The following is a 25,142-nucleotide window of genomic DNA, read 5'->3' on the forward strand; positions in this document are numbered from 1 at the left end:
CTTCAGCCAGCCCTGAGTACTGGGATTAAAGGCATGCACAACAACGCCCTGTGTTTTTGAAAGTCCCTCCTTTCGTTTGTGTGCTTTTTTTTTTTTTTTAAACTGTGTGGCCTCTCAAACTTGTGATCTTCCTGCCAGAACTCCCCTACTACCTGCCAAGTGATAGGATTACAGGTGTTTGCTACCACACTCAGTGGGGTTTTGAATAAACCAAGACACCTGAAGAACTCAGTAGGTCCCTGAGAAAAAGTCATAAGTTATGGAAAAGTTATAAGTAATCCTAGAAGAAATCTATTATGGCACTTTCTCTTAATTCCTTAAGGACTCTAAAATGAAAAATCTGGGATCTAAAATACTTCCAATCAGGGAAGTTCCTTTACTATAAAATAAAGATTAGAAATGACTTATCGTCATAGCTGGGCTAGGTGTTCATTTGGTTATGCAAAGATATCTCTGCCAGAACTTTAATTCCTTCAGTAAAATTTTAATTTCTTGATATCTTAGATATTAAATACTAAATATCTAGGTATTCTAAATATTAAAGTTCTAGATGTTTCTAGATCTGAACTCAACTCATAGTGAATCATCTTCAAGGAACAATAAATTTGTTCAGTCACAAGTTTATTGTGTAATTTTCTCAGGTTAATTGTTTGGAAGACAAACTCCCCTTGGGGCGGTTTAATTCTTTTGAATAAGACTCAGACCATTATGAAAAAACAAAAGCATCTTGTGGTGAGGGTCTTGATACTGAGTCTAGGGATATAAGGCCAGTATGGGAAGCATAGTGAGACCCAGTCTGGAAATGAAGAGGGAGAGGAGAGGAAAGGGGAAAGAACTGTCTTTGTGGCGGTAGGGGCAGACGGGAGAAGGGAGAGGAAGATGGGTGGTTATCTCTCCCTCCAGCTCATATAAAAGAAATATTTTGGCATTCATTGAACTACTAAACACAGTAAAATAGTTATCATACCTATTTCTAGTATCTTTTAGTATTCTGTATGTTCAATTATAGAGATTATGGAATATTCCAGGTTCCACATAGCTAATCCTAAAGCAGAAACTGATGTGGAGAGATTTTTTTTCCTGTGACTGCTGTTATTTTTGCCTCTTCTTGCAATAAGAACCAGCTCTTATGTCTGAGTTGGAATAGCAGTGCCTTGGCCAGACATTAACATGATGGAGATGGTGGTACCGTTGTATATTGGAAATCTTGCTGGTAGCATCAGGCAGCATTAGATAAGTTAACATAGTCATGGATTTAGGGTAATGTATTTCGTAGGGTCTACACTTGGCAGTTTTATCAATTTCCCATCCTGGTAGTTTGAACAAGAATTCCCCCATAGATTTTCAGATTTTCTTTTTAAATATTTATTTATTTTGTGAATACACTGTTGGCTGTCTCAGACAGACCAGAAGAGGGCACCAGATCTCATTACAGATGGTTGTGAGCCACCATGTGGTTGCTGGGAATTGAACTCAGGACCTCTGAAACTCAGGACCCTCTGGAAGAGCAGTCAGTGCTCTTAACCCCTGAGCCATCTCTCCAGCCCAAGCTCAGATTTCAATGCCACCATGGAGTGGTACTATTTGAAAAAATTAGGAGGTATGGCTTTGTTGGAAGAAGCATGTCACTGGAGGTGGGCTCTGAGGTTTCCAAAAGCCCAAGCCAGGCCCACTGGCTAACTCTCTTCCTGCTGCCTGTGGATCCAGATGCAGAAATCTCAGCTTCATGTCTGCCAGCATGCTGCCATGCTCCCTGCCGTGATGACAGGGAACTAAACCTCTGAAACTTTAAGCCAGACCCAGTTAAAAGCTTTCCTTTGTAAGAGTTGCCATGGTTATGTGTCTTTATACAGCAATAGACTGCTAAGACACCCATATTGAACTAGACATGACATTCCCAGTCACTTCCTTGGCCTGTTTCTTTTCTCTTCCAAGGCCTTAGACTTGGCCAAGTGTTTTTGTCCTGCTAGAGCAGTAAAGAGCTCCATCTGAGTATTTTCTTCTGTACCTTAAACAATAACAAGGAGCAGACCAAGTCCTGGAGTCGGCAGTAGTGTGGGCTGTCAGGTTTGGGCTGCTGCATGTCACATCATGCCTGGAGGTTAAGGTCTTGTGCTGCCGACCTTTTTTACATCACCTCCTGTGTGCTTTTGTTGCATTTTACAGCAAGTCACTGGTGGAAATAACCTTCCGTTCTTCTCTTAGGGATGTTTTACTTGACTCATTGTAGTTTGCTGAGCAGAGCTTCACATGCCACTCAGATTTGGGTGTGCAGTGGCAGACATTTCTGTGAACAGTAGAGGCAGTGGCATCTTTATTGTTGGTGTTCTGAGCTAGGCGGTGGTGGCGAACACCTTTAATCTCAGCATTCAGCACTCCAGAGGCAAAGGCAGGGCAGAGGCAGGCATTTCTGTGAGTTTGAGACCAGACTTGTCTTCATAGTAAATTCTAGTACAGCCAGGGCTACACAGAGAAGACCCTGTCTCAAAAAAGGGGGGAGGGGGGCGTTTCTGAGAGCAAGTCAGGATAGAAGCATTCTTGTATAAAATCACTCAGTTCTCATAGAGGAATGAAAATGTTCTTTTTCAAGGAATGTGAGGAAGGAGGGTGGGGAGAAACAGACATTGCAGATAATGTTGGAACAGTGGCCCTCTGACCTCAGAAGCAGTTTTCTAGTAATAGACAAGAGACTAGAAACTTCCACCCTGCTGGATTTGCATTTCATTGAGATATAATCTTTGTCCACCTTGCTCATTCCCATTCCAAAATGGAATCATGTTTCTAAAAAGTCTCTGGTAAAGATTTTTGTTTATTCTTTGACAACTTCATATGTGTATATAATGTATTCTGATCATTTCAGCCCCTCACTGTCCTTTCTTATCTCCCTCCCACTGCTGCTCAACCTTCCACCCAAGCAAGTCCCTTCCTCCTACACCCCCCCCCCTTTCATTTTCTATTTTGGACAGGGTCTCAGTATAAAACCCTAAAGGTCCTGGAGCTCTCCATAGCCAGCCTCACAGAGGTCCTGTCTCTGCTAGGATTAAAATCCTGCATTTAATTAAAGTTGCTTGCATGCGCGTGGGTGTAGGCTTATGAGGGTGTTGGAGTATTTACCGGTTGCTACACTACTAAAGAAAATGACTCCTTCTCCCAGGAACCAGTGACTGCTGCAGCTCCTCAGCTAGGGCTTGAAGCTCAGGATGGAATGTTGATGGGCTCCGTCTCGTGCAAGTGACCACAGGGCTGTCGGGTACAGTGTCCATGCCATGTGCTACAGAGCACTTGAGAACACTGTTTTATACCCTCTGGCTCCTACCCTGTTCTCATCGCCTCTTCAACAGTGTCCCCCACGCCTGTGGGAGTGGAAGTCATGCATTGTCATGCACTGTTAAGGCTAAGCATACAGTCACTTCACTCAGCATTTAAATTCAGTGAGAGTCTCACATTGACCGCTGACCAAGGCTGAGAGTAGTGCTCACCTATGGATATAAATATAAATATTTAGATCTGCCAACATGGCTCCGTGGGTAAAGTCACTGGCCACAAAGCCTAATGATCTGAGTAAGTTCAGTCCCCAGGTCCCCAGATGGTGGGAGGAAAACTGATTCCCACAATTAAGCACCCATATGTGTGCACACACTTACATACACAGAGGAGAGAGAAAATGTAATGCTCATAAATATTTAAAGGGCCATTTAACAACATATCCATTAAGCAAACAGCAGTAATGTGCTCTTCCATAGAGTCTGTGATCTTCTTGGCCATGATCCTTTAACCAATTTACAGTATGAGGAGTAGATTGCCTCCTGTAAGTGTGGCCTCAGATTCAATGAGTGTGTGGCCGGTCACCTCCGTAGCAGTCACTACTGCCCAGTTGGCACGTATCTGCACGTAGCAACTGGTGTGCTAGCAGAGCATCCAGGGTCCCCTGGTGGTAAGATGCTTTGATGGGATGCTCCCCTGGCAGCCTGCACAGCATCTTGCAGCACTATGAAAGCTAGCCAGTAGAAAGGAAGTTTCCATTTCAGTTCAAAGCTTGATTTCTCTGTCCGGCACCCAAGCTTTGTCGTATCTTCAGATCCAGGCCCTCACCATATAGTTCTGGTAGTCAAGCAAGAGTAATGATGACAGCATGTGTTGTTTGGGGTGGGGTCCTTTGGGGTCTCCCCAGTCAACAACTAGGGAAGCATCACATACCTGGCAATGGATTTTCATTTAATAATCTAGAAGCAGCATTATCCAGTTATGTAGGGGACCTGAGTTCAAACCTTTTTTACAAATTACAAAGTAAGCTAATTACAAACTTAATTATAAATTATAGAGTAAACTAATTTATTACATTTATGTATATATGGATTAATGTACACATACCATGGTGCAAATGTGCTGTCATAGGATAACTTGTGATTCTCTCCCTCTACTACAGGGATCCTGGGATGGATCTGGGGTTTCCAGGCATGGTGGCAATTGCCTTACCTGCTGAACCATCTCCCTAGATCTCAGTACATCTTTTCCAAATGTCCATGGTTTTAGGTGACTTTCCCTTTACTATCTCCTCTCCTCTGCCCCTCATCCCCACGTAAACCTTTGCACACCCAGAACGTCGCCTGCACTTTCATCCCTGTGCCCCCTGGTACCCCCCCCCCAGCACCACTATTCCTCCACGCTGCTGCCTTATTCCTCACTGACCCCGTCAGGAGCTGGTTTTTAGCTTCCTGGCCTCTATAGAAATTCCAAATTAAACACACAAATCTAAAAATTCAAAGCTAGAATTATGTTATACTGACCATATGGTGTTTTGGGGTCCTGGGTTACCATATTCACAATAATATTTTCTAATTCTATACATTTTCCTGCAAATTTCATTATTTCAGTTGTCTTTACAGAAATGAATGAATAAAATTTGATTATATGTAGGCACCACATTTTTATTGTCCATCAGTTTATAGACATCTAGACTAACTCCACTTCCCAGTTATTCTGAACAGAACATCAATGAACATGGATGCACATATTCAGTAGTAGAGTCCTTTGGATATGTAGCCTAGAGTGGCAAAGATGAGTCATATGGAAACCTACATTTTAAAATGTTCTAGATCACCTTTAATCCCAGTACTGTGGAAACAGGATCTCTGTGAAGTTGAGGCCAGTCTAGTCTACAATGTAAACTACAGAACATCAGGACTATGTAGAGAGAGACTTTCAAAACAAACAAAAAATTTTTAATAAAAAAATTCTCTCTCTAGCTCCTAACAGGATCTTGACACATAACCCATGCGAACCTTCAAGTAGTGTCTTTTGAGTTTTGGAATTACAGGTGTACGGCCATTATGCTTGGTCTCTGGATGACTTTGTGTGTATGTGTGAGGAGGGCGTGGGGAGAGGAGAGATGTGTGTGTGTGTGTGTGTGTGTGTGTATTTGTTCACTGGAGGCCAGAAGGGGCATTAGATCCCCTGGAACAAAAGTTGCAGAAGGTTGTGAACCATCCAACCTGTGTGGTGAGAACCAAGCTTAGGCCCTCTGAAAGAGTAGTGCATGCTCTTAACCACTGAGCCAGCATTTAGACCTGAAATACAGAATCTTTAACATTACTGTATCCTGACTATGAAGACAAACTTTTAAGCCTTTTCACCTGGCAAAATGGATCATTCCTTATTCTCACTGTAAGTGGCCAGCTGCATAAACTCCTGCTGAGATGTATCCCATCCATTCTTCTGGAAGAAATCACATTTTGTTCTTTACGAAGTACTCCTAACTACATCAAGTTCTTGTGCACTCTCCTTGGTTGAAAGATTAATACTGTCCCTACCCAGAAATGCAGGAAGAAGAAAAGTTACTGGAGCCACACTTCTGCACTCTAATCAAATTACAAATGGCAGGTCAAAGATCTTCGGTGGGGATGGAATAAACTCACAGACCAGTGCTGGACAGGCTCCTCTTCAGGTCTGACTGGAATGGACAGAGGATAGCTATTTACTGATGAGAAGGGGGGTTGGCAGGGGCCCCTGCTACCTGTCAGGAACTTGAGCTGCTGTAAACCCTGCTGCTGAGCTGGCTGTGCTGGCCAAGTTTGTTTCTGTTGAGTCTTGTTTCACCCCTCACCCACCCTCAGTTCCACAGATGCTGGCTTATTTGCAAGCTCCGTGCTGACTGTAGATTGAAAGCCTCTCATTGTTTTTGAACTCAGTGTTTAGATAACACCGCATGCCTGTGGTGGCCAGGGCACCCTATAAAGGAAATGCCTGGGCTCCAACAGCCCAGTCCTTTCATTCTCTGTGTATGAGTGAGTGCGTGTGGCTTGTAACCAAGACATTAGATGATCATTTATTTCTTTGCTGGGTTTATCATTTGGGGACTTGGGATTCTAGGCTTCTCCTTGGTACTTGGAGTTCTGGGAATGGTTTTTGTCTTTGCTGTCTTCCATCCATTCCCCCCAGGAGGATTGCACGTAGTTTTATCCAAACCTTGTTTCTGCACACAGCCACAGTACCACAGCATTCCTCCCTTAGTGAGATTGCTTTGGGTGGGTGAAGTAGGCATGGCTGCAGCTGGCGTTGAAAGGTTGTGTTTATGACCGTACCAGGTTGGCAGCTGCTCCTGCATGGACATTTCCAGGGCCATTCTTCCTGTAAGTCATCTTGAGGCAAGTCAAGATATCATCAGCAAAAGAAGTTATTTAGAAGCATACTGTATGTCTTAGGGTTTTACTGCTATGAACAGACATCATTTCCAAGGCAACTCTTACAAGGACAATATTTAATTGGGACTGGCTTACAAGTTCAGAGATTCAGTCCATTATCATCAAGGCAGGAGCATGGCAGCATCCAGGCAGGCATGGTGCAGGAGGAGCAGAGAGTTCTACATCTTCATCTGAAGGTCACTAGGAGAAGACTGGCTTCCAGGCGGGTAGGCCAAGGATATTAAAGCCCACACCCCAAGTGACACACCTACTTCAACAAGGCCACACCTACTTCAACAAGGCCACACCTACTACAATAGGGCCACATATTCTAATAGTGCCACTCCCTGGGTCCAGCATATGCAAACCATCACACTGTGTGACTTTAAAAATGTTTTAAACATAATGAAACTACAGAAAAATAGTGCAACAAGAAGATATAATCCCTTAGTGAGGCAATACAAATGAAATTATATGTACTAACCAAAGTATATTTCAAAGCTAAATATAATCTTTGGGCATTAAAAAAGGAAGCAAGAGCCAAAGAGATGTTCAGGAGGTAAAGACACTGGTTTCTGAGTCCAGTGACTCAGGTTTGATTATTGATAGAAGGAGTGAGCCATCTCCCACAAGCCACAGGTTGTCCTAACTCTACTCAGGTGGCTGTGGCATGTGTGTATATGCATTCAAGTACACATGCATACAGTAAACAAAAGGTTAAAAACTAAAAATTTGTAAGGAGTTCAAGGCCATGCCTGTACTGCATGGGACCCTGTCAAAATTTAAAAAACAAAAAATCTTCTAGGCATCAATTTAGTTTTCTTATTTGTTTGGTCAGTTGGTTTTGGATATTTTTGAAGCAGGTTCTTTACATAGCCCTTGTGCTGGGATTAAAGATGTGTGCACCAATATTTAGGTCTCTTAATTGATTTTTAGAACTTATAATTTTTTTCTTTAAAACTATTAGAATTTCTTCCCTACCCACCCATTCCTGCCCCTCTTCCTCTCCTTTCTTTCTGTCTTTTCTTCAAGACAGGGTCTCATGGCTCATATTGGCTTCCAACTTGCTGTGTAGCCAAGGTTAACATTGAACTTTTGATCCTCCCACATCTACAGCCCAAATGCTGGGATTGTAGGCATACATTGCCACTCCCAGTCTATTCAGTACTGAAGATGGAACCCAGGGCTTGTGGGTGTTAGGTAAACACTCTACCAACTGTATCACATTCCTCAGACCAAGATCACTTCTCTATATATGCCAGCAATGTCTGTGAAACAGAAGTTATTAGCTTTGGTGTGGCATTTTTATAGTATCACTGACACACATAGCCTGACTTAATCAGAGATATAAAAGAGAGCATGGCCGTGGCATGGGCACTCATCCCTCTGTAAGGTAAGTTCAAGTAATCAAGAATTCTGCCAAGGGACTGGAGAGATGGCTCAGAGGCTCAGAGCTGTTGCAAACTTGGTTTTGAGGTTCCCAGCACCTGTCTCGTGGCTGTCATTAACCCCAGTTCCAAGAAATCCAGTGCCCTCCTCTGGCCACCAGACATACACCTGCTGCACAGACTTAAACATTCACACATACACATAAAACACACACACACACACACACACACCACACACAACACACACACACAACACACAACACACACACACACACAACACACACAACACACACACACAACACACACACACACACACACACGCACTATAGCATAATCAGTGAACCAGAATATACTGTTTAGGGATGCTAGATAAATGAGAGCACATGAATCAACTTAAGGTCTTTCAAAGCTGAATATACACTTGGGAATTGAAAGGCTGGGAAGCAAGTGCTGGTGAGGTGGCTCAGTAGGTAAGGGCACTGCTTCCAAGTCTGACACCCAGAGTTTGATCTCTGGTACAAGATGGTGGAAGGAGAGAACTAAGTCCCATAAACTGCCCTCTGATCTCCACATGTGCATTATGGTGCATGCCCCTCACTCCACAAATGAATAAATTAAAAAGAAACCACTGTTATTTTAAAGTAAAAGGAAGCAGGTGTACTCTTCCTATTGCAATTGGGGATGTGCCTACATTGAAAGTATATCAGCAGCCCCATGACTGACATGTAAAGAACTTATTTTAATGTAATCAAAGAGACATTCTTCTTTTCTTTTGTTTTTGTTTGTTTCCAAGGGGCCATTCTTTTGTTTTTTTGTTTGTTTCTTGAGACAGGGTTTCTCTATGTATCCCTGGCTGTCCTGGAACTCACTCTGTAGACCAAGGCTGGCCTCATTTTAGAGAGGCCTGCACCACCACTGCCTGGCTTCAAGGAACTATTATATTCTAAGAGAAGATACTTTTGCGTTTATTTACCCTTTGGTTGAAACTCTTGATTTAAGCCTTACAGGACATCCTGGGCACATGAAGAAGCAAACTGAGTGTGTTCTACAAGCTTTATCCTGTCTGCCTCAGATTTGATCCTTGTGCTTTTAACTTCCAGTTCTCTCCTGCGCTATGGCGGCAACCTGTCTCTCCAGAGTGCCATGAGTGTGCGATTCAACAGCAACGGCACCCAACTCCTGGCGCTGCGGCGCCGCCTGCCCCCTGTCCTCTATGACATCCACTCCCGCCTGCCAGTATTCCAGTTCGACAATCAGGGTTACTTCAACTCGTGCACTATGAAAAGCTGCTGCTTTGCAGGGGATCGTGACCAGGTCAGTGCCTTCGCCTTCTGCATTCCCATGACTTTCTATATTGCTCTCAATCTTTGTTTTATACCACATGAAGGAGAAACTATTGAAGAGGGAATAGTGATTCTGGTATTTTTGACTGTCTTTATCCAGGGTGCCAGGGGACATATGTTATAGGGCACACCCTGTAAACCAAAGCTAGTTACAACATGGGTCTAAGCAACCAGCTCTGCCATATTTGTAAATGGACCAATATCCTAAAAATGTGCTATTGTGAAAAGAAAGAGGAGCTCGTGGCAGATGAAGAACTGCCATCTAGACTGTAGTTATCCGGCATGCCCACAGGCACTGGGGTAGGTACTGTGAGGGCAGAGCTGTATGTTGAAGATACAGCTGGTTTCACCTTATAGATTAATATATAATGATAAAAAACATTGATTACGTTTTGATTTCATCAGTTACTTATTATTTATGACTTTTGTCCTATTGGGAGGGTTTGTAGGCATTATAGTCTCTCTGATAAATTACTCTGGTGTTTGGTTGCAGTAAATGGTTTTTTCTTAGGTGAAAGAGGATGTTTGTTATTGCCCCTGACCTTGAGCCAGTCTTCAGTCTGCTCATATCCTCCTTACAGGTTACCAGAGACATCTAACCTAGCAGATGAGGAAATAGACTTATGTTTGACATTTCTTTTCAGTCCTCAAGGACTAGGAAGAGAGCTAACTCATCACTGTCTTGTCTCATATCACTGTCTTGGCCTAGAAAGTCATAAGAACACTCTTAAGATCTGTTGAAGTAACTCGAGTACAGTGAACAATGCGTAGTATTTAGCTTTCTGGACAGAAGCTTCTGTAACTGTAAATTGGGATTGATAATCTTTTTTTTTTTCTGCTCAACTTTTAGAGAGGCCTTAATAGGCTGAATTAAGTAATGGATTTACACCAGACAGTGGTAGCATGTGACTTTAATCCTAGCAGTCAGGAGGCAGAAGCAGACAGTTCTCTTGAGTTTGGAGCCAGCCTGGTCTATAGAACAAGTTCCAAGATAGCCAAAAAATAGTTATGGATTTACAGTAAAACTAGTCAGTTAAGCTTATAATTGTAAGTGTGCAGACAGTTTCAGTGGCAAACAGACTTACTGTCCTAGTCATAGACAATATTTTTTCATTCATAGGCTCTGACTTTCCATAGTCAAGGTTAATGCGGCATTGCCAGTTCATAGTGATCTGTATACCTGGCAGCTTTTCTTTTTGCTACATTTTTGTTTGTTTTGTTTTGAGACAGTATTTCTTTGTATAACCACCCTGGCTGTCCTGGAACTTGCTTTGTAGACCAGGCTGGCCTTGAACTCACAGAGATGTGCCTGCCTCTGCCTCTCTGCCTCTCTGCCTCTCTGCCTCTCTGCCTCTCTGCCTCTCTGCCTCTCTGCCTCTCTGCCCCTCTGCCTCTGCCTCGAGTGCTGGATTAATGGCTCCACCATGCCTGGCATTTTTTGCTGCTTTTAAGTTATTTGTTACATTGCTCACTCTGGCCTCAAACTTGCAGTCATAATGTCTCAGCCTTGTAAGTGGCAGGGTCACAGCAGCTGCCACTTGACTCAGTTGGTCTTTATAGCTGACATCATTCCTGTGTCTATAATCCCGCAGCCTGGGACTGTGTGCTGTGCAGTCTTCCTTGAGTCATAGGCTAGGTAACGGGAGAGGAATTTGGGGATTTCCATAATAGGAATGAATGAACATGGATGACCCCACCTATCTAGACGGCCTTCTAGCTTTTAATTACAAGACAATTAGTCAGGTCCCACAAATGGATCTAGCTATTGTGCCAGAGGGCTTGCACTTAACGTTTATTTTTAATTTTTACCATCCTAGGTTCACTAGATAATTCATTGGCCTCAAAATTAAATTAATATTTTGATAAATTATACTCAAGGAATAAAATATGAAATACGGAACCCACCTTGCTCTAAATTCTAACCACAAAGCTAGCTGAGATCATTTGAACCAACTCTTCCTTTTGAAAAATTTGAGGTTCAGAAAGGTAAGGTGTCCAAATTGCTATGTGTGTGTTTATAGCTGAGCAAGAGCTACAGCTCAGACTCTTAGAAGCATGACAGACTGAAAAAATAAGTGATTTTGTCTGGCATATACAAAAAGGAGCAGTGGAAACTGCACTTAACTGGAAAGCCTGTCTTCTGGCAAAGTAGGATAGCTTCCACTCACTGCCACGATGGCTGATCTTAAACATAAGGTAGATTTTCTTGATTTTTAATTACAGTGGCAAATTGATACTAATTGTAGAAATAGAGTGAATCTGTGAACTATCTATATTCTGATATAGGCCACCATGAGACCCCTGTCTAACTCCAGAGGGTTATTTATCTCATGTTTGGTTCCATGGTCTAATTAATGGAGGTGTGAGAACAGCCTTCCAAGCTTTAGGCCTTTAAAATACTGAAGCAGGTGTTGAAGAACATTAACTGTGTTCCAGGTGCTTTGGTGGGCCAGTCCCTGGGCTTGATTTTCATTCAGAGCCTCTGTATAGTCTACCCACTCTGCTTTAGGCTGCCAATGCATTGGTTGGTTCATCTCTAGAATATTTGAATTATTCAAATTTAACCATCTTCACCTCTAGATTAAATGACAGTAACATTTAGACAGTTGGATGTCAATAGTAACAAAAGATTTGAACTCGTGTTTTTCTCGTTAAAACAGTCTCACTATGTGACCCAGGCTGACCATTAACTTTTGCCCTCCAGCTTCAGTCTACTCCCTTGAGCATCAAGAGCTACAGGCACGGGCACCTGTTCATCTGTGGACTTGATATTCAGGAAGTACACCTCTCATCCCAGAGTCAGCATGCCTCCCCCAGAAGCCTCCTGCACCCAATCTCTCTGTTTTCACTCATCCTTACATTTTGTTTTCTATTTCTGAAGCTGGATTGGTAGCATTCTGTCTTCTAAGCTTTACAGCCCCATGTCTGTGCCTGGTAGGCAAGCAAATCTCTTAATGGATTAAAGAGAATGCTAGTATTCCACCTGCTGGCTGTCTGGTGCACACTCAGAAAGCAACACTTGCCTTTTGTTTCTTCTTTCACGATACCTTAAGTGGTTCTTGTCCAGCCTGGGTCCAGCAGCATTCTCAGGCGTCTGGGAAGCCCAGTTTTTCATGCAAGCAGCTTGTATATCTAGAAATGGACATGCTGATTATTTTTAAATCTTCCCTTTTTTTTTTTTTTTTTTAGTATCAATGCTAGCCCTGCTTGTCTCTATATCTTGCTGAAAGAGGAATAGAGAAGGAAAGAAAAATATAACCAAGTGTAGTTGAAAAGGCTGAACAGCTGGGTGACTGAGCACTGGGATCTCTTTCTTGTGGATTTGACAGTTGGCAAGGGCCCCCAAAATCATGGTAATGAAATCATTTGGCCCTCCTCCAAAGAGCTGTCTTGTGAATGAACCCATGAATCTAACAAAGTGTCCTTAAAGATGTGGCCTGCCGTAGACATGACATCACTGCTCACCTCTCTCTGTTGATGCTGTGTATGTGTAGGATGAGTGAGCGGCAGGAGTGTATGTGTAGATTTACTGCTACTAAATTTACTGATTAAGGATGGTGATGGCACACGCCTTTAACCCAGCCCTCGAGGCAGAGGCACTGCGTTCTCTGTTTCAGGCCAACCTGGTCTACAGAGTGAGCTCCAGGACAGCCAGAAAATGGGTGGGGCAGGGCAAGATGGCTCAGCAGTAAAGACCATTGATTGCTCTTTCAAAGGTCCTGAGTTCAATTCCCAGTAACCATATGGTGGCTTACAACCATCTATAATGGAATCGAATACCCTCTTCTGGTGTGTCTGAAGACAGCTACAGTGTACTCACATACATAAAATAAATAAATATTTAGAGGAGGAGGAGGAAGACTACTACATGACAACAATAGGAGACCTGCCCTGTCACTGTAGCTCTACTTGCTATGACTATCACCCCTGCTGACACTCACTTGAGAACCCCACATGTGATATGTTCTCTTACATACGAAATAAAAATGCACTTTTTCTATAGGAAAATATAACTCTTGGGTTCCATCCTTTGATTTGTTTTTGGATTTTGGCTTTGATTGTATGGATTTTGGCTAATTTTTTCCACTTCCTTGTTTCATTTTCCTCTCTTGCATTTGAATCCAAGTAGTGACCTTTAGGTATAGTTGGTTTCATCCCCCTTGAAAGTGAGGCCCAGAGTGATTTGCAGTGTGAGTCAGTAGTGGTACTAGCCAGGATTAAACTCACATCTTTTTTCATAATCATGCTGCCTCCATATTACTGAGATCAAGTGGTCTTTGTGGGCCAATGAGAAAGTGTATGTGGCTGATGAATTCCTTGTATTGTTTCAGGAGTAGATTTTTAAAAGAATTTTTATTTGTTTTATGTGTGTGCTCATGTGCACCTATGTGGAAGACGACTTTCAAGTGGTGTCGTTTGTTTGAAATAGGATCTCCTCATTCTGTACAGGAGAGTCTTCTGTTCCCACTTCCCACTTCCCTTCAGGGACGTGCTGGGCATTAAAGGGTGACTTTTATGTGGGTTCTGGGGATTCAAACTCATGTCCTCAGGCATGTATGGCAAATGCTTTTACCCACTGAGCTGTCTCCTCAGCCACTAAGGAGTGAATATTCTATATATTTGTTTATTTGTTTTGTTTTCTTGAGACAGGGTTTTACTGTGGAGCCCTGGGGACCTGGAATTCATGGAGAGCCATTTAATCCTCTGATTAAAGGCATATGCCAATATGGCCTGTAAGTGAATTTTAGAGGATTTTGATTTAACCAGGTCTGGTAGTGCAGACCTGTAGTCTTAGCTACTGCAGAGACTGAAACAGAAGTATTCTACCATCCCCAAATAAAAAGTTAGAGGAAGACAGGGGAGGGGTGTAGCTCAGTGGTGGTACACTTGCCCTCCATGTGGAAGGCCCTGAGACTCAATCCTCAGTACCAAAGGGGAAAGGTAGATTGAAGAGAACCTATTTATTAAATCAGCTGTTTTGAATTCTTTTGAACTTTGGACCTTTTTGAAAATCTGAAACCCATAAGCACTGTCAGAAAGTGCATATAACGAGGTAGTACGGTAGATGATCCTAAGGGTTTACAGGACTCCTGGGACCTGGAGCCTCAGTTACTACCAGTCTTCAACAAAGACTTTTTCCCTTGGAGGAGGTTCATCCGTAGCCCATTTACTGATTTCAAGGCTAGAAATCATGGAAAACATGCCAGAGGTGGCCGGGTTAATAACTGTTTGAAAAAGACCACGAGGTAACCTGGATTTATTCTTAAATTAGGAATAAGTGAAATTGCTGTGCTCTGATGATGTGACATGACAGTTCTCCTTTAATGCACAACTCTAGCTGGAAGCAGGGATCTACTTGGAAACCCTGGGAGACATTAACGAAGCCAGACAGGTCATAGTACCCCTGCTCTGCCTGCCCAGTGTCCTTCAGCATATCACTCAGCTTGCTTAAGCTTTGGAGAAGGGGGGAAATCATCATCTTGTGAGATAATGCTTAGAGCTTTTACTTGAACAATGGATATAGCTGGAGTGAGATAATCCAGTCCCCGAGAATCAGAACTGAGGCTCATAGAGGAAGACTAGGTATAGATGCCATTTGGTTAATGGCTTTTCAGACCAAACCTGGGTTTCCAAAATGAATTTCCACAAATTCTTGCCTTCAAGTAAGGCAGGCTACTTGCCCATAGCAGCTCATGATGATTTGGACAGAACTTTGTAACATTTTTCTTCCCTACTGGGCATTTGAATATTATTGGCTGCTGTTGTAGAATATTTCTTTATTAAAATTTTTTCCCTACTTATACCTCATAAAGTTTGGTTATTAATAAACCAAAGAATTCCAGGAGTTTAATAGAGCTGAAATGGGAAGTGATCCAAAACAAGAATAATATAACTTTACATGCAGAACTAATATTATTCTTATTGGTATACATATATACTCCTGGTCTGCATATGAATGTGCATATATGCTGCTCCTCTGGATGTGAACATACATATATGCTCTTCCTCTGGACATACATATGCATATGCTCTCTTCTGGGTATGAGTATGGGTATGTTTTCATTCAAAGCCAATGCAATTCTGTTTGTCTTATCACCCGTTAAATCTGTGGTTTGCCCATTTCAGGAGAAAACTTGTTCTGCTGCTTTAGATAACATTGTGGCATCTATACTATAGCTGGCGTAATCAGACTTGTATTTATACAGCTTGCAAACCTTTCTCTAGAAATGTCCTCTAAAGAGTCTTTCCCAGAGTTATACTACCTTATTTTTTTCCCCTTCTGACAAACATGAGGGGAACTAAAGAACTGTGTTTAATTGAATAAAAATAGTTGTTTTTCTTCTTACTGATCCTGACCACAGAGCCATCTGGTTTTTCTAGCCTAGTCAATACAGTTAATTAGATAGACATGCCATTTTCTGGGGAGTAATCAATTAGTGTGGAAGGAACCTTTGGGGAGAACTAAGTTGATCAGCACACATCAAGGAGTAAATGATTGCTATGTTTCCTTCAGTGGATGTTGGGGAATACTGAGAGCTATGCAGACACACATACCATACCCATACACACATTTTTGTGTGTGCCTGTCTTTCCACCCATCCATCCATCTACATAATTGTCAAGAGAGAAGCAAGAGATTTTTCTTTTACCAAAGGCTTGTTGAGATCTATTCTGAATATTGTGGGTGGCTTGTACCTTTTGATTTTTTTCCTCTTAACTCAGATAGGAAATCGTTTTTTGTTTATTACCATATTTCTAAAATTATATAAAACTTACAATGTAGCTGCCAGGAATTTACCTGTACTCCAAATAGTCCTTTGAAATCATTTTTTCTATAGGCAGCCTAATTTAGATCTTTCTTTGAACATTCAGTACACTAAATGTGTGTGTGTGTGTGTTTGTTTGTGTGTGTGTGTGTGTGTGTGTTTGTTTGTGTGTGTGTGTGTGTGTGTGTGTGTCTTCTATGATTCTTGGGTGATCTTCTCAGCTAGTAAAGCACCTTGCAAACAGAAAGAAACGTTTATAGATAATGTGTTAAAAGATGAAGAGCTCTAGAAAGATGGTGTCTTAGTTACTTTTCTATTGCTGTGCTAACACAGCATGACTAGGACAACATATTAAAGAAAGAGATCCATGTGTCTTATAGTTTCCGAAGGTTAGAGCTCATGATGGTATTAAGCAACAGCTGTGAGCTTACCTCAAGTTATCCACAAGTAGGGGGGGTCAGGGGAGAGAGGGAAGGGAGAGAGAGCATAAGCAAGCTCACAGTGACACACTTCCTCCACAGAAGCCACATCTCTTAGTCCTTTTCAAATAGTTCTACCAACTGGGAACCAAGTATCCAAACATATGAGCCTATGGAGCTGTTTCTGTTCAAACCATTACAAATAACTCAGTGGTTAAGAGCACTTGCTGCTCTTGTAGAAGACCCAGGGTCAAGTCCCAGCACCCATGTGGTAGCTCATAACCATCTGCAACTTCAGTCCCAGGGGATCTGATACATGCAAGTGGCATACTTAACACAGTACAGGTCAAACATTTGCATACCTAAATTTTAAAACAATTTTAAATGAGAGAGATGAAAAATTAGGGGCTACAGAAATGGCTCAGTGGTTCCAAGGCCATCCTGTTCTTCCAGAAGACCTGAGTTCAATTCCCATCACCAATAGCAGGCAGCTCATAGCCACCTGCAACTCTCGCTCTGAGGAGACCTGACTCCTCTAGCCTCCAGGCACCTGCACTCACACATAGACATAGTTATAATAGTTATTAATAATAATAATAATAATAGTTTTAATTTAAAAGAGAGAAATGAAATGGACAGAAGTTGTTGGTATGAATGTTGCGTTTTATCACAGCACCAGAGAATAAAGAATATCGCCTAAATGACTGATTATTACAAGTTAGCAAGTTGACAGAGTATCAGGGCAAGCAAGCCCATGCCACTCCCTGTGTGGTAATCTTTTTTATGACATCCATTGTGAAGGAGTGATTGTTGAGCCCTGTACTTGATCAAGTTAGTGTCTGTGTACTGTCAGTGGTTTAGGTTAAACTTCCCTGTGAACAGTGAAATGAGTCACCGTGGGAACAACTGCTAAGCTTCGATATTAGTTGGAAAGAGATTGTGGAGCTTACAGACCGTACAGCCCATGCTTGTATTGTTATCTAAAAGCCAGACAAAGTATGTCTCCTTTTAGTATATGGTTCTTCTTTTCCTCAGTTCTAAGTATTTGGGAGAAATGGGGACACTTGCCTACATATTGTATTTGCAATAGTCTTCCTCTGGCATCTCCCTGTTCTATTCCACCTTACAAAGTAAAGGATCCTAAGAACTGAGATTTGGGGGTTTGTTGTTTTGAGAAAGGGTCTCTATGTAGCCAAGGCTGGCCTCCAACTCACAGATCTGCCTACCTCTGTCTCCTGAGTTCTAGGATTAAATGTGTAATGCCATTATGCCTGGCTCGAACTGAGTTTTTGGTGGGTGTGTGTGTGTGTGTGTGTGTATGTGTGTGTGTGTTTTATTATTATTATTATTGTCGTCGTCGTCGTCGTCGTCATCGTCATCATTACTTTATATCCCACTCTCTACCTTCCTCCTAGTCACTCCCTCCCACAATTCTTCCCCCTCCCCTTCTCTTCTGAGTGGGTAGGGGTTCCCGTGGGCATCCTCCCTCCCTGGGACATCAAGTCTCTGCAAGGCTAGGTGCTTCCTCTCCCACTGAGGCCAGACAAGGAAGCCCAGCCAGAAGAGCATATCCCATGTACAGGCAACAGCTTTTGGGACAGTCCCACTCCTGCTGCAGTTGTTCAGGAGCCATATGAAGACCAAGCTGCACATCTGCTACATATGTGCAGGGAGCCTAGGTCTAGCCCATGTATGCTCTTTGGTTGGTGGTTCAATCTCCGAGAGCACCAAGTTAGTTGACTCTGTTAGTCTTTTTTTTCTTTGAGATACTTTTATTGACTACATTACAAACTCAAAACAAAAGTCAGTTTTTCGCTACATGCGGGTCTGTTAGTCTTCTGGGGAGCTCCTATGCCCTTTGGGGCCTGCAATCCTTCCCCCTATTCTTCCATAATCGTTCCCAAGCTCCATCCACCATTTGACTGTGGGTGTCTGCATCCATCTGAGTCAGCTGTTAGGGGGAGCCTCTGAGAGGACAGCCATGCTAGACTCCTGTCTGCAAATATAGCAGAGTATCATTAATAGTATCAGGGGTTGCTGCTTGCCCATGGGATAGGTCTCAAGTTGGGCTGGTTGCTGAGCTAAGCCTAACAAGAAGGAAGGCACACACCAGGATGCTTGAATCTCACTTAGAAGGGGGAATAAAATAGTCATAAGAGGCAGATGGAGGGAGGGAACTGGGTGAAAGAGGGGATGGGTTAGGGGGTGAGGAGGGTCAGGATTAGGTGTGGGGAAGCACAAGAGAACTAGATGGCCATGAAAATGAATGGAAATCTGCAACTGACAAGGGTAGGGAAGTAGGGGGCATCTCCAGGAAGAGACACTGACCTGAGATAAGGGAGGTATCTACGAATCAATGGAGGCATCCTTAACTTATACACAGCATTGGAGAAGAGGCCACAACCTGTAGTCAGGCATGAGTCCCAGTGGAGCAATAGGGACCATAGCCAATCCTGTCTATACTACATAGACATAACTCAGCAGAAACTGAGGGAATGGCCAATCAATAACGGGCCCAACTGAGTTTTTAATTTGCTTAGAATGAGATTGGCCAGGTGACGTTGGGTCTCTGAGCTTGAAGCCAGCCTGGTCTCTACAGAGTGAGTTCTAGGATACCCAGGGTGACACAAAGAAACCTTATCTTCAAAACAAAACAAAAGGAATGAGGTTAAATAAGAAATATATCATAGAAATGGTCAGGTATTTTCCCCCTTGTTGTTTGAGACAAGGTTTCTCTGTGTAGTCCTGGCTGTCTTGGAATTTACTTTGTAGACCAGGCTGGCCTTGAACTCAGAGATCCCCTACCTCTGCCTCCCAAGTACTGGAATTATAGGCAAACATTGCCACGCCTGGCTGGAAAGGCAAGTTTTTCATTTCCATGTGCCCACCTGGCTAGAAACAATACCAGGTCATGTATTCCTCTCTTCCTCTTCCTTCTCCTCCTCACAGAGTCTAATCTGTAGCCCCAACTGCCCTGGGACAGGCAGTTTTCCCGCCCGGGGCCCCCACAGTGCTGGGATTAGAGGCATGTGCCACCACACCCAGTTTGATAGCTAATTTCAGATAGCATTTGTGCATTCTTACCCCAGAAAACCCATTTCATGTAAAGCTGACCTCAGTAAGAGGCTTCTGGTCTGGGTAGCTAGCGTAAGTTTGGCACCAGAGTTGTTGCTCCAGATTCCTATGTTTAGTGTGTCTGTCCCCATTTGTGGTTTAGGACTTTACAGCCAGGGCTCACATTTAAAACATCACTTTGGGGCTGGTGACAGGGCTCACTGAGCCTGCCCACCTCTGTTTCTTCTCTTTGACCCATGATAGGAGAGAACCAACTCCCAAAGGTTGTCCTCTGAGTTCTCCACACCTTTCCGTGATACAGGTGGTCCACACACACCACAAACACACACTTACTTACAAACACAGACAAACATCATTGTGGGAAAATCCTGCAAATTACTGTGAAGTTTTACAAAAGGACTGAGACAAGAGATCTGATGTTCAAGCCGGTCTTGGCTATCTGTCTCAAACAGGAGGGGAAGGAGAGGAGGGGTGGAGAAACAGCAGGTATGAATAAAGTCAGAAGATGAAGAGGACAAGGCTATTTTTAAACTGGAGGCCAGCCTGGACTATATGAGAGTCCTTAAGAAAAAATACAGCAAACCAATACAATTTTTGAAAACCCAATTGAAATTAAAGGAAGAAAGTCAGAGCTGGAGAGAGAGTTAGGTTGGGAAAGTGTAAACATGGACCCAGTTGCAAGACCCAAATGCACACACCATCCGGAACCCATGCAGAAAGCTGGGTCATGGTGGCCCAGTATTGTAATCCAGTGATATGGAAAAAAGAGATACCAATACCGAGAGAGACAGAGACAGAGAGAAATTACACCTCTGCTTTATGAAGTTGTTTTATGTTAATGAGAGCACTACTGTAGCTTTCTCTTGGGAGTGATTGGCATTAGAGCTCTTCTGTCTCTGTTTCTTGTTCAGTTTCTCTTTAAGAATTCTTTAAGAGAGCACACCAGGAATGAAAAAGAGAGCGAGCACACCAGGACTTCAGTGCCTTAAGCACTAACCATTCGCAGGCCTCACTAAGTATGAGATTTCAACCAGCCCAGACCTAGGAGGCAACCATAGGAAAGGAAGTTCTACTTCCTGTGGTGATGTTAAATGTGTCACTACCTTAGGCCCACTTGAGATAATCTTCTATACACATTGGAAAAAATGAAGCCTAATGAAAAAGGCCTGTGATGGCAAGTTCAAGGTCAGCCCAGGCAAGTTAGTAAGACCCAGGCTCAGAACAAGTTTTAAAAGGCCCAAAGGAGTACAGTTGAGGGGGGTTCCTGCCCAGCATGAGTGGAGCCCCCCCCCCCCAGAGGAGTACAGTTGAGGAGGGTTCCTATTCAGCATGAGTAGAGTCCCAGGCTTATTGGCTACCTAATTTGTTATGCTTTTTACTTTGTTTTGTGACATGATCTGACTTTGTAGCCCAGACTTGCCTAGAATTCCTTATAGTTTAAGCTAGGATATTCCTCACTCAGCCTTTGCCTTGAAGCCTTCTGAATACTTGGATTACAGGTTTCAGCCACTACACATAGTTTGCTGCTTTATATTTTAAATATCCCAGAATTTTCTGTCCCTTTTTGGAATAGTTTTCTCCCAGATATCCAAATAATTTGCTCCCTCATTTCCTTCAGGGCTTTGCTCAAAATGCTATTTTATCAGAGAGGCCTTCTGTGACCACCTTACATAAATGGAGACAAAGTACCCCGCCACCCCCTAGCTTCTCTATCCAGATGATTCCCTTTTCTTTTAGTGCTTACCCCCACTGGGAACTTGACGGATGCATTTCTCGTTTCTTGTTTCTAACATTGTTCCCCTTTCCCACGTTGTATGTGTCTAATTTCACCCCACGCAGTAAGATAGTAGCTCCATGAGGGTAGGACAGGCCCTCTTCACCATTTCTCCATTCCCCTCCCTAGAGCAGTGCTCAGCGCACAGTAGACACTCAATAAATATTTGTTTAAAGAATAAAAGAATGAACTCATTTTTTATTTCAGGCTCTCACAGTTAGCAGTATCCCAGGCAGCCAACTGTTAATGTTGGCAGGAATCCAACAGCCAAACCACTAAATGCCATAACTGAATTCCTCAGGGCATCTTGTAATTCCAGTGTTGGTGAGCACTTACACAGTCTGGCTAGATGTCAGTGGGTGGAGACACCCCCACCCCCGCTGCCCCAGAAATTATCCCAAGCATTTTACTCCTGGTAGATGGAATAGAAGTTTTAAGGGGAAGAGCTATCAGAACTTGCTTTATCCCCAAAAGCATTTAAAGCATTCCAAGCATTTTCTGTGTGTTTGAGGAGCTATCATATCAAAGCCAGCAGACTTGACTCTGTGGGAACGTTTTCTTCCTTCTAAGGCTGTCTTCTGAGTCAGCATTCTGTCTGGACAGCCGACCCCGTTAATGTTCCTGGGCTCTGCCCCAGTGAATACTAAGCAATTAGGAAAGTACTGATCCTTCAGTAAAGACTTCTGATAAGTATAGCCTTGTGGTATTGTTTTTAGTACACATTTTTTGTTTATTTAGGTTGGTGAGGTTTGGAGAGGGAGGGAAGCAGGAATTTGATGTTAGGTTCACAGCTTCTTCTAAATAGAACAAGAAACAATGGGATATGGACTAATGAGTTTTGTTCCATACACACACACACACACACACACACACACACAAACACACCTACATGTGTTTGTGTTTAATTACTAGATGATTCTTTTGTGATCTGGCTCCCTTGCTCTGTCTTAATAGAGGTTCAGTTTTCAGATGCAACTAATTCTTTGGAAATGCAGTGAGCAACCGCAGAGCAGGGTAGTGTGGAAGACAAGGACCGCTTATGGCTACCAGCCTTTTGAGTTTTCCCTTAAGGGGGAAGCTGTAGAACACAAACATCTGCCTTCTTCTGTCAGGACAGGAAGCTGAGCTGCTCACAGGCCCATTCACAGCAGTCTGGTTGAGGGCTGTTCCTGTGCAGCACTCGCTTTGTGGAGTAACCTGCAGACAGACTTTGGAGAGAGCCTTTGGCAGAGAGGGAGGCTGGCAGTAGGCAGTCAGCCAGAAGGTGGCCCAAGGGGTGGGGAGCTACACCGTTTGAATCTCTAGGCTAAAGAAAAGCCATTGCTGTCTCTGAAGCCCTCATGACTTTCTGAAGCTAGCTAGCCTCATGCTCACAGTGATCTTGTCTCAACTCTTCTAGGAATTGCCAAGTCCTTAATGGAGCCCGGCAACGTATAGACCTACATGTTTTATATTTTCTACTTGTTGTAAGCCCCTTGGGAATCCGGTGTCATTTTACACACCCAGGACAGAATAGTTGGCATAGTAGCCAAGCCTTGAGTTAGTATGTAGTGAATAAATCTTTTCTGTTAAACTCCTAGGCTCCTAAATTCCAACTTCTGAACTGCAGGGAAACTTTTCAACTGGAGTATAACATGTTACGTTTGAATTTCCCAGTCTTGAGCAAGTTTACATAGTGATTTGTCAGCCACGTAAGTGGTAGATTAGGGACAGTAGGGTCTCATTGGGTTCTACCATTCATTTTGGAGAACAACCAGCCTGGCTCTCTTTCAGCAGGTAAAGACACTAAATTCTTTCACCACACTATCTTAACCCTAAACAACAAAACTGTAAACTTCTTACCTTTGCCTCCTACTCATATTTCTTAAGATTTTTTTTGAAGGCTGGTAGAGACTTTTTAAAGCCATAATGGGCACTGAACCTATACTTATATACTAATCAAGCACTCTGTCACTGAGCTACACCCCCCAGTCCTGTCCATTGACTTTTAAATGGTTCAAACGGGCTGTGTGCCTGTTGGACTTAAACTAGAAGTTCACAATGACTTGAGAAAACTATAGGCCTTTCTTTTTCTGGAGAAAATAAGCAGATGGAGTCAAGATACAGAAGTACTTTTGACCTCAAGTTAGAGTAAAACAGTTTTGTCATTATCTGGAAATCAGTGACCTGCTCAAGTGGCTGCTTGTTGCTCTTACTCATAAACACAATGTATTTATAAGTCTAATTAGATGAGATCTAGCAATAATGATTTGAAGCTGCCACATAAAAAGACATCTTTTACTTCCTAAAAAGATCGCTTATGTCCTTATCACGGTTGGGTTGGAGGTAGCCTGCTGCTCCAGGAAGTCAGGGAGATGCAAGAAGTTTAGGATACTTGACCTCAAAGATCTCTATGAAGGTCTAGTTTTTATTTTCTACACTTTTAAAAATTATGACACAGGACTGGAGAGATGGCTCAGCGGCTAAGAGCACCCACCGACTGCTCTTCCAGAGGTCCTGAGTTCAATTCCCAGCAACCACATGGTGGCTCACAACCATCTGATGCCCTCTTCCAGTGTGTCTGAAGAGAGCAATGGTATACTCATATACATAAATAAATAAATCTTTTAAAAAAATTATGACACAAATATTATCTGAGATTTTCCATGTGAAAATACTAGGTTTGAGTTGGGTATATATATACATGCCTATAATCTTAATACCCAGGAAGGTGAGACGGGAGAATTACAAGATCAAGTCCAGCCTTGGCTACCTAGAAATACCCAGTTTCTCTGTCTCTATCTCTGTCTCTCTCTCTCTCTCTCTCTCTCTCTCTCTCTCTCTCACACACACACACACACACACACACACAGTACATTTGAGGAGCTAAGGTGCAATTCAGTAGTATGGTGTTTAACATATTCAAGGCCCTGGATTCAATTTTCACTGTCCCTCAAACTTTTAATTTAAAGATGTACAGTTGTGGGACTGTTGAGATGGCTCAGAAGGTAAAGGTGGTCGCTGCCAAACCTGCTGACCTAAGCTCTCCTCCTCAGGACCCACAGAGTAGGAGAGAACAAATATCCACAGATTGCCTTCAGACCTCCACACAGATGCATGGTATGCATATACAAAAATAAAATAAATGAAAGGTTTAAAAAAAAAAACCTTTTAATGTACAGAGAGGGAGAGACACAGAGATGGAGATTCTGGAGACGCTGGAGACACGGTGCACATGATCTGTTCTTCCCCCCTCCCCCCCCACTGTGGGATCTGGGATCAAGCAGGTTTCAGGCCTACATAGCGATTGCTCTTGCCCACTCAGCCATCTCAATGACCCTGTTTTATTTTGTTTTTTGTTTGTTTTGTTTTTTAAATATCTCTTTACAGAATGATATATATAATTGAATATGTCTTTCCAATTAAATTATTATAAAATAATATATAAAATGTCTCTTTTGTTCCAACAGTATATCCTTTCAGGCTCTGATGACTTCAACCTGTACATGTGGAAGATTCCTGCAGATCCAGAAGCAGGTGAGTATGTCCCAGTGTAGATATGCCAATCTGGTTGACTCTCTTGGTCTATGGCTTGCAGTCCCTTGAGAGAACACTATTACAGTTGATGAATACTTCTTTAAAAATAATGTTTTAGATTTTTATTTTATTTTATGTGTATGAATGTTTTGCCTGTTTATGAATGTATGTGTGCCACAT

At 42.7% G+C, this 25,142-nt stretch overlaps 1 protein-coding gene across 3 annotated transcripts in view; it reads left to right on the forward strand.

Annotated features, from left to right (window-relative positions):
* The window catches only part of Dcaf5 (DDB1 and CUL4 associated factor 5), a 95,467-nt gene that overhangs the window by 43,384 nt on the left and 26,941 nt on the right, over positions 1 to 25,142 (forward strand). For all 3 annotated transcript variants that reach the window (XM_052185561.1, XM_052185560.1, XM_052185562.1), the window contains exons 6-7: positions 9,169 to 9,382; positions 24,896 to 24,962. In XM_052185561.1, coding sequence (XP_052041521.1) covers positions 9,169 to 9,382; positions 24,896 to 24,962 — 281 coding nt within the window. The remainder of the gene's footprint in view (positions 1 to 9,168; positions 9,383 to 24,895; positions 24,963 to 25,142) is intronic.

Source organism: Apodemus sylvaticus, chromosome 6 (assembly GCF_947179515.1).
Source record: "Apodemus sylvaticus chromosome 6, mApoSyl1.1, whole genome shotgun sequence".
NCBI lineage: Eukaryota > Metazoa > Chordata > Mammalia > Rodentia > Muridae > Apodemus > Apodemus sylvaticus.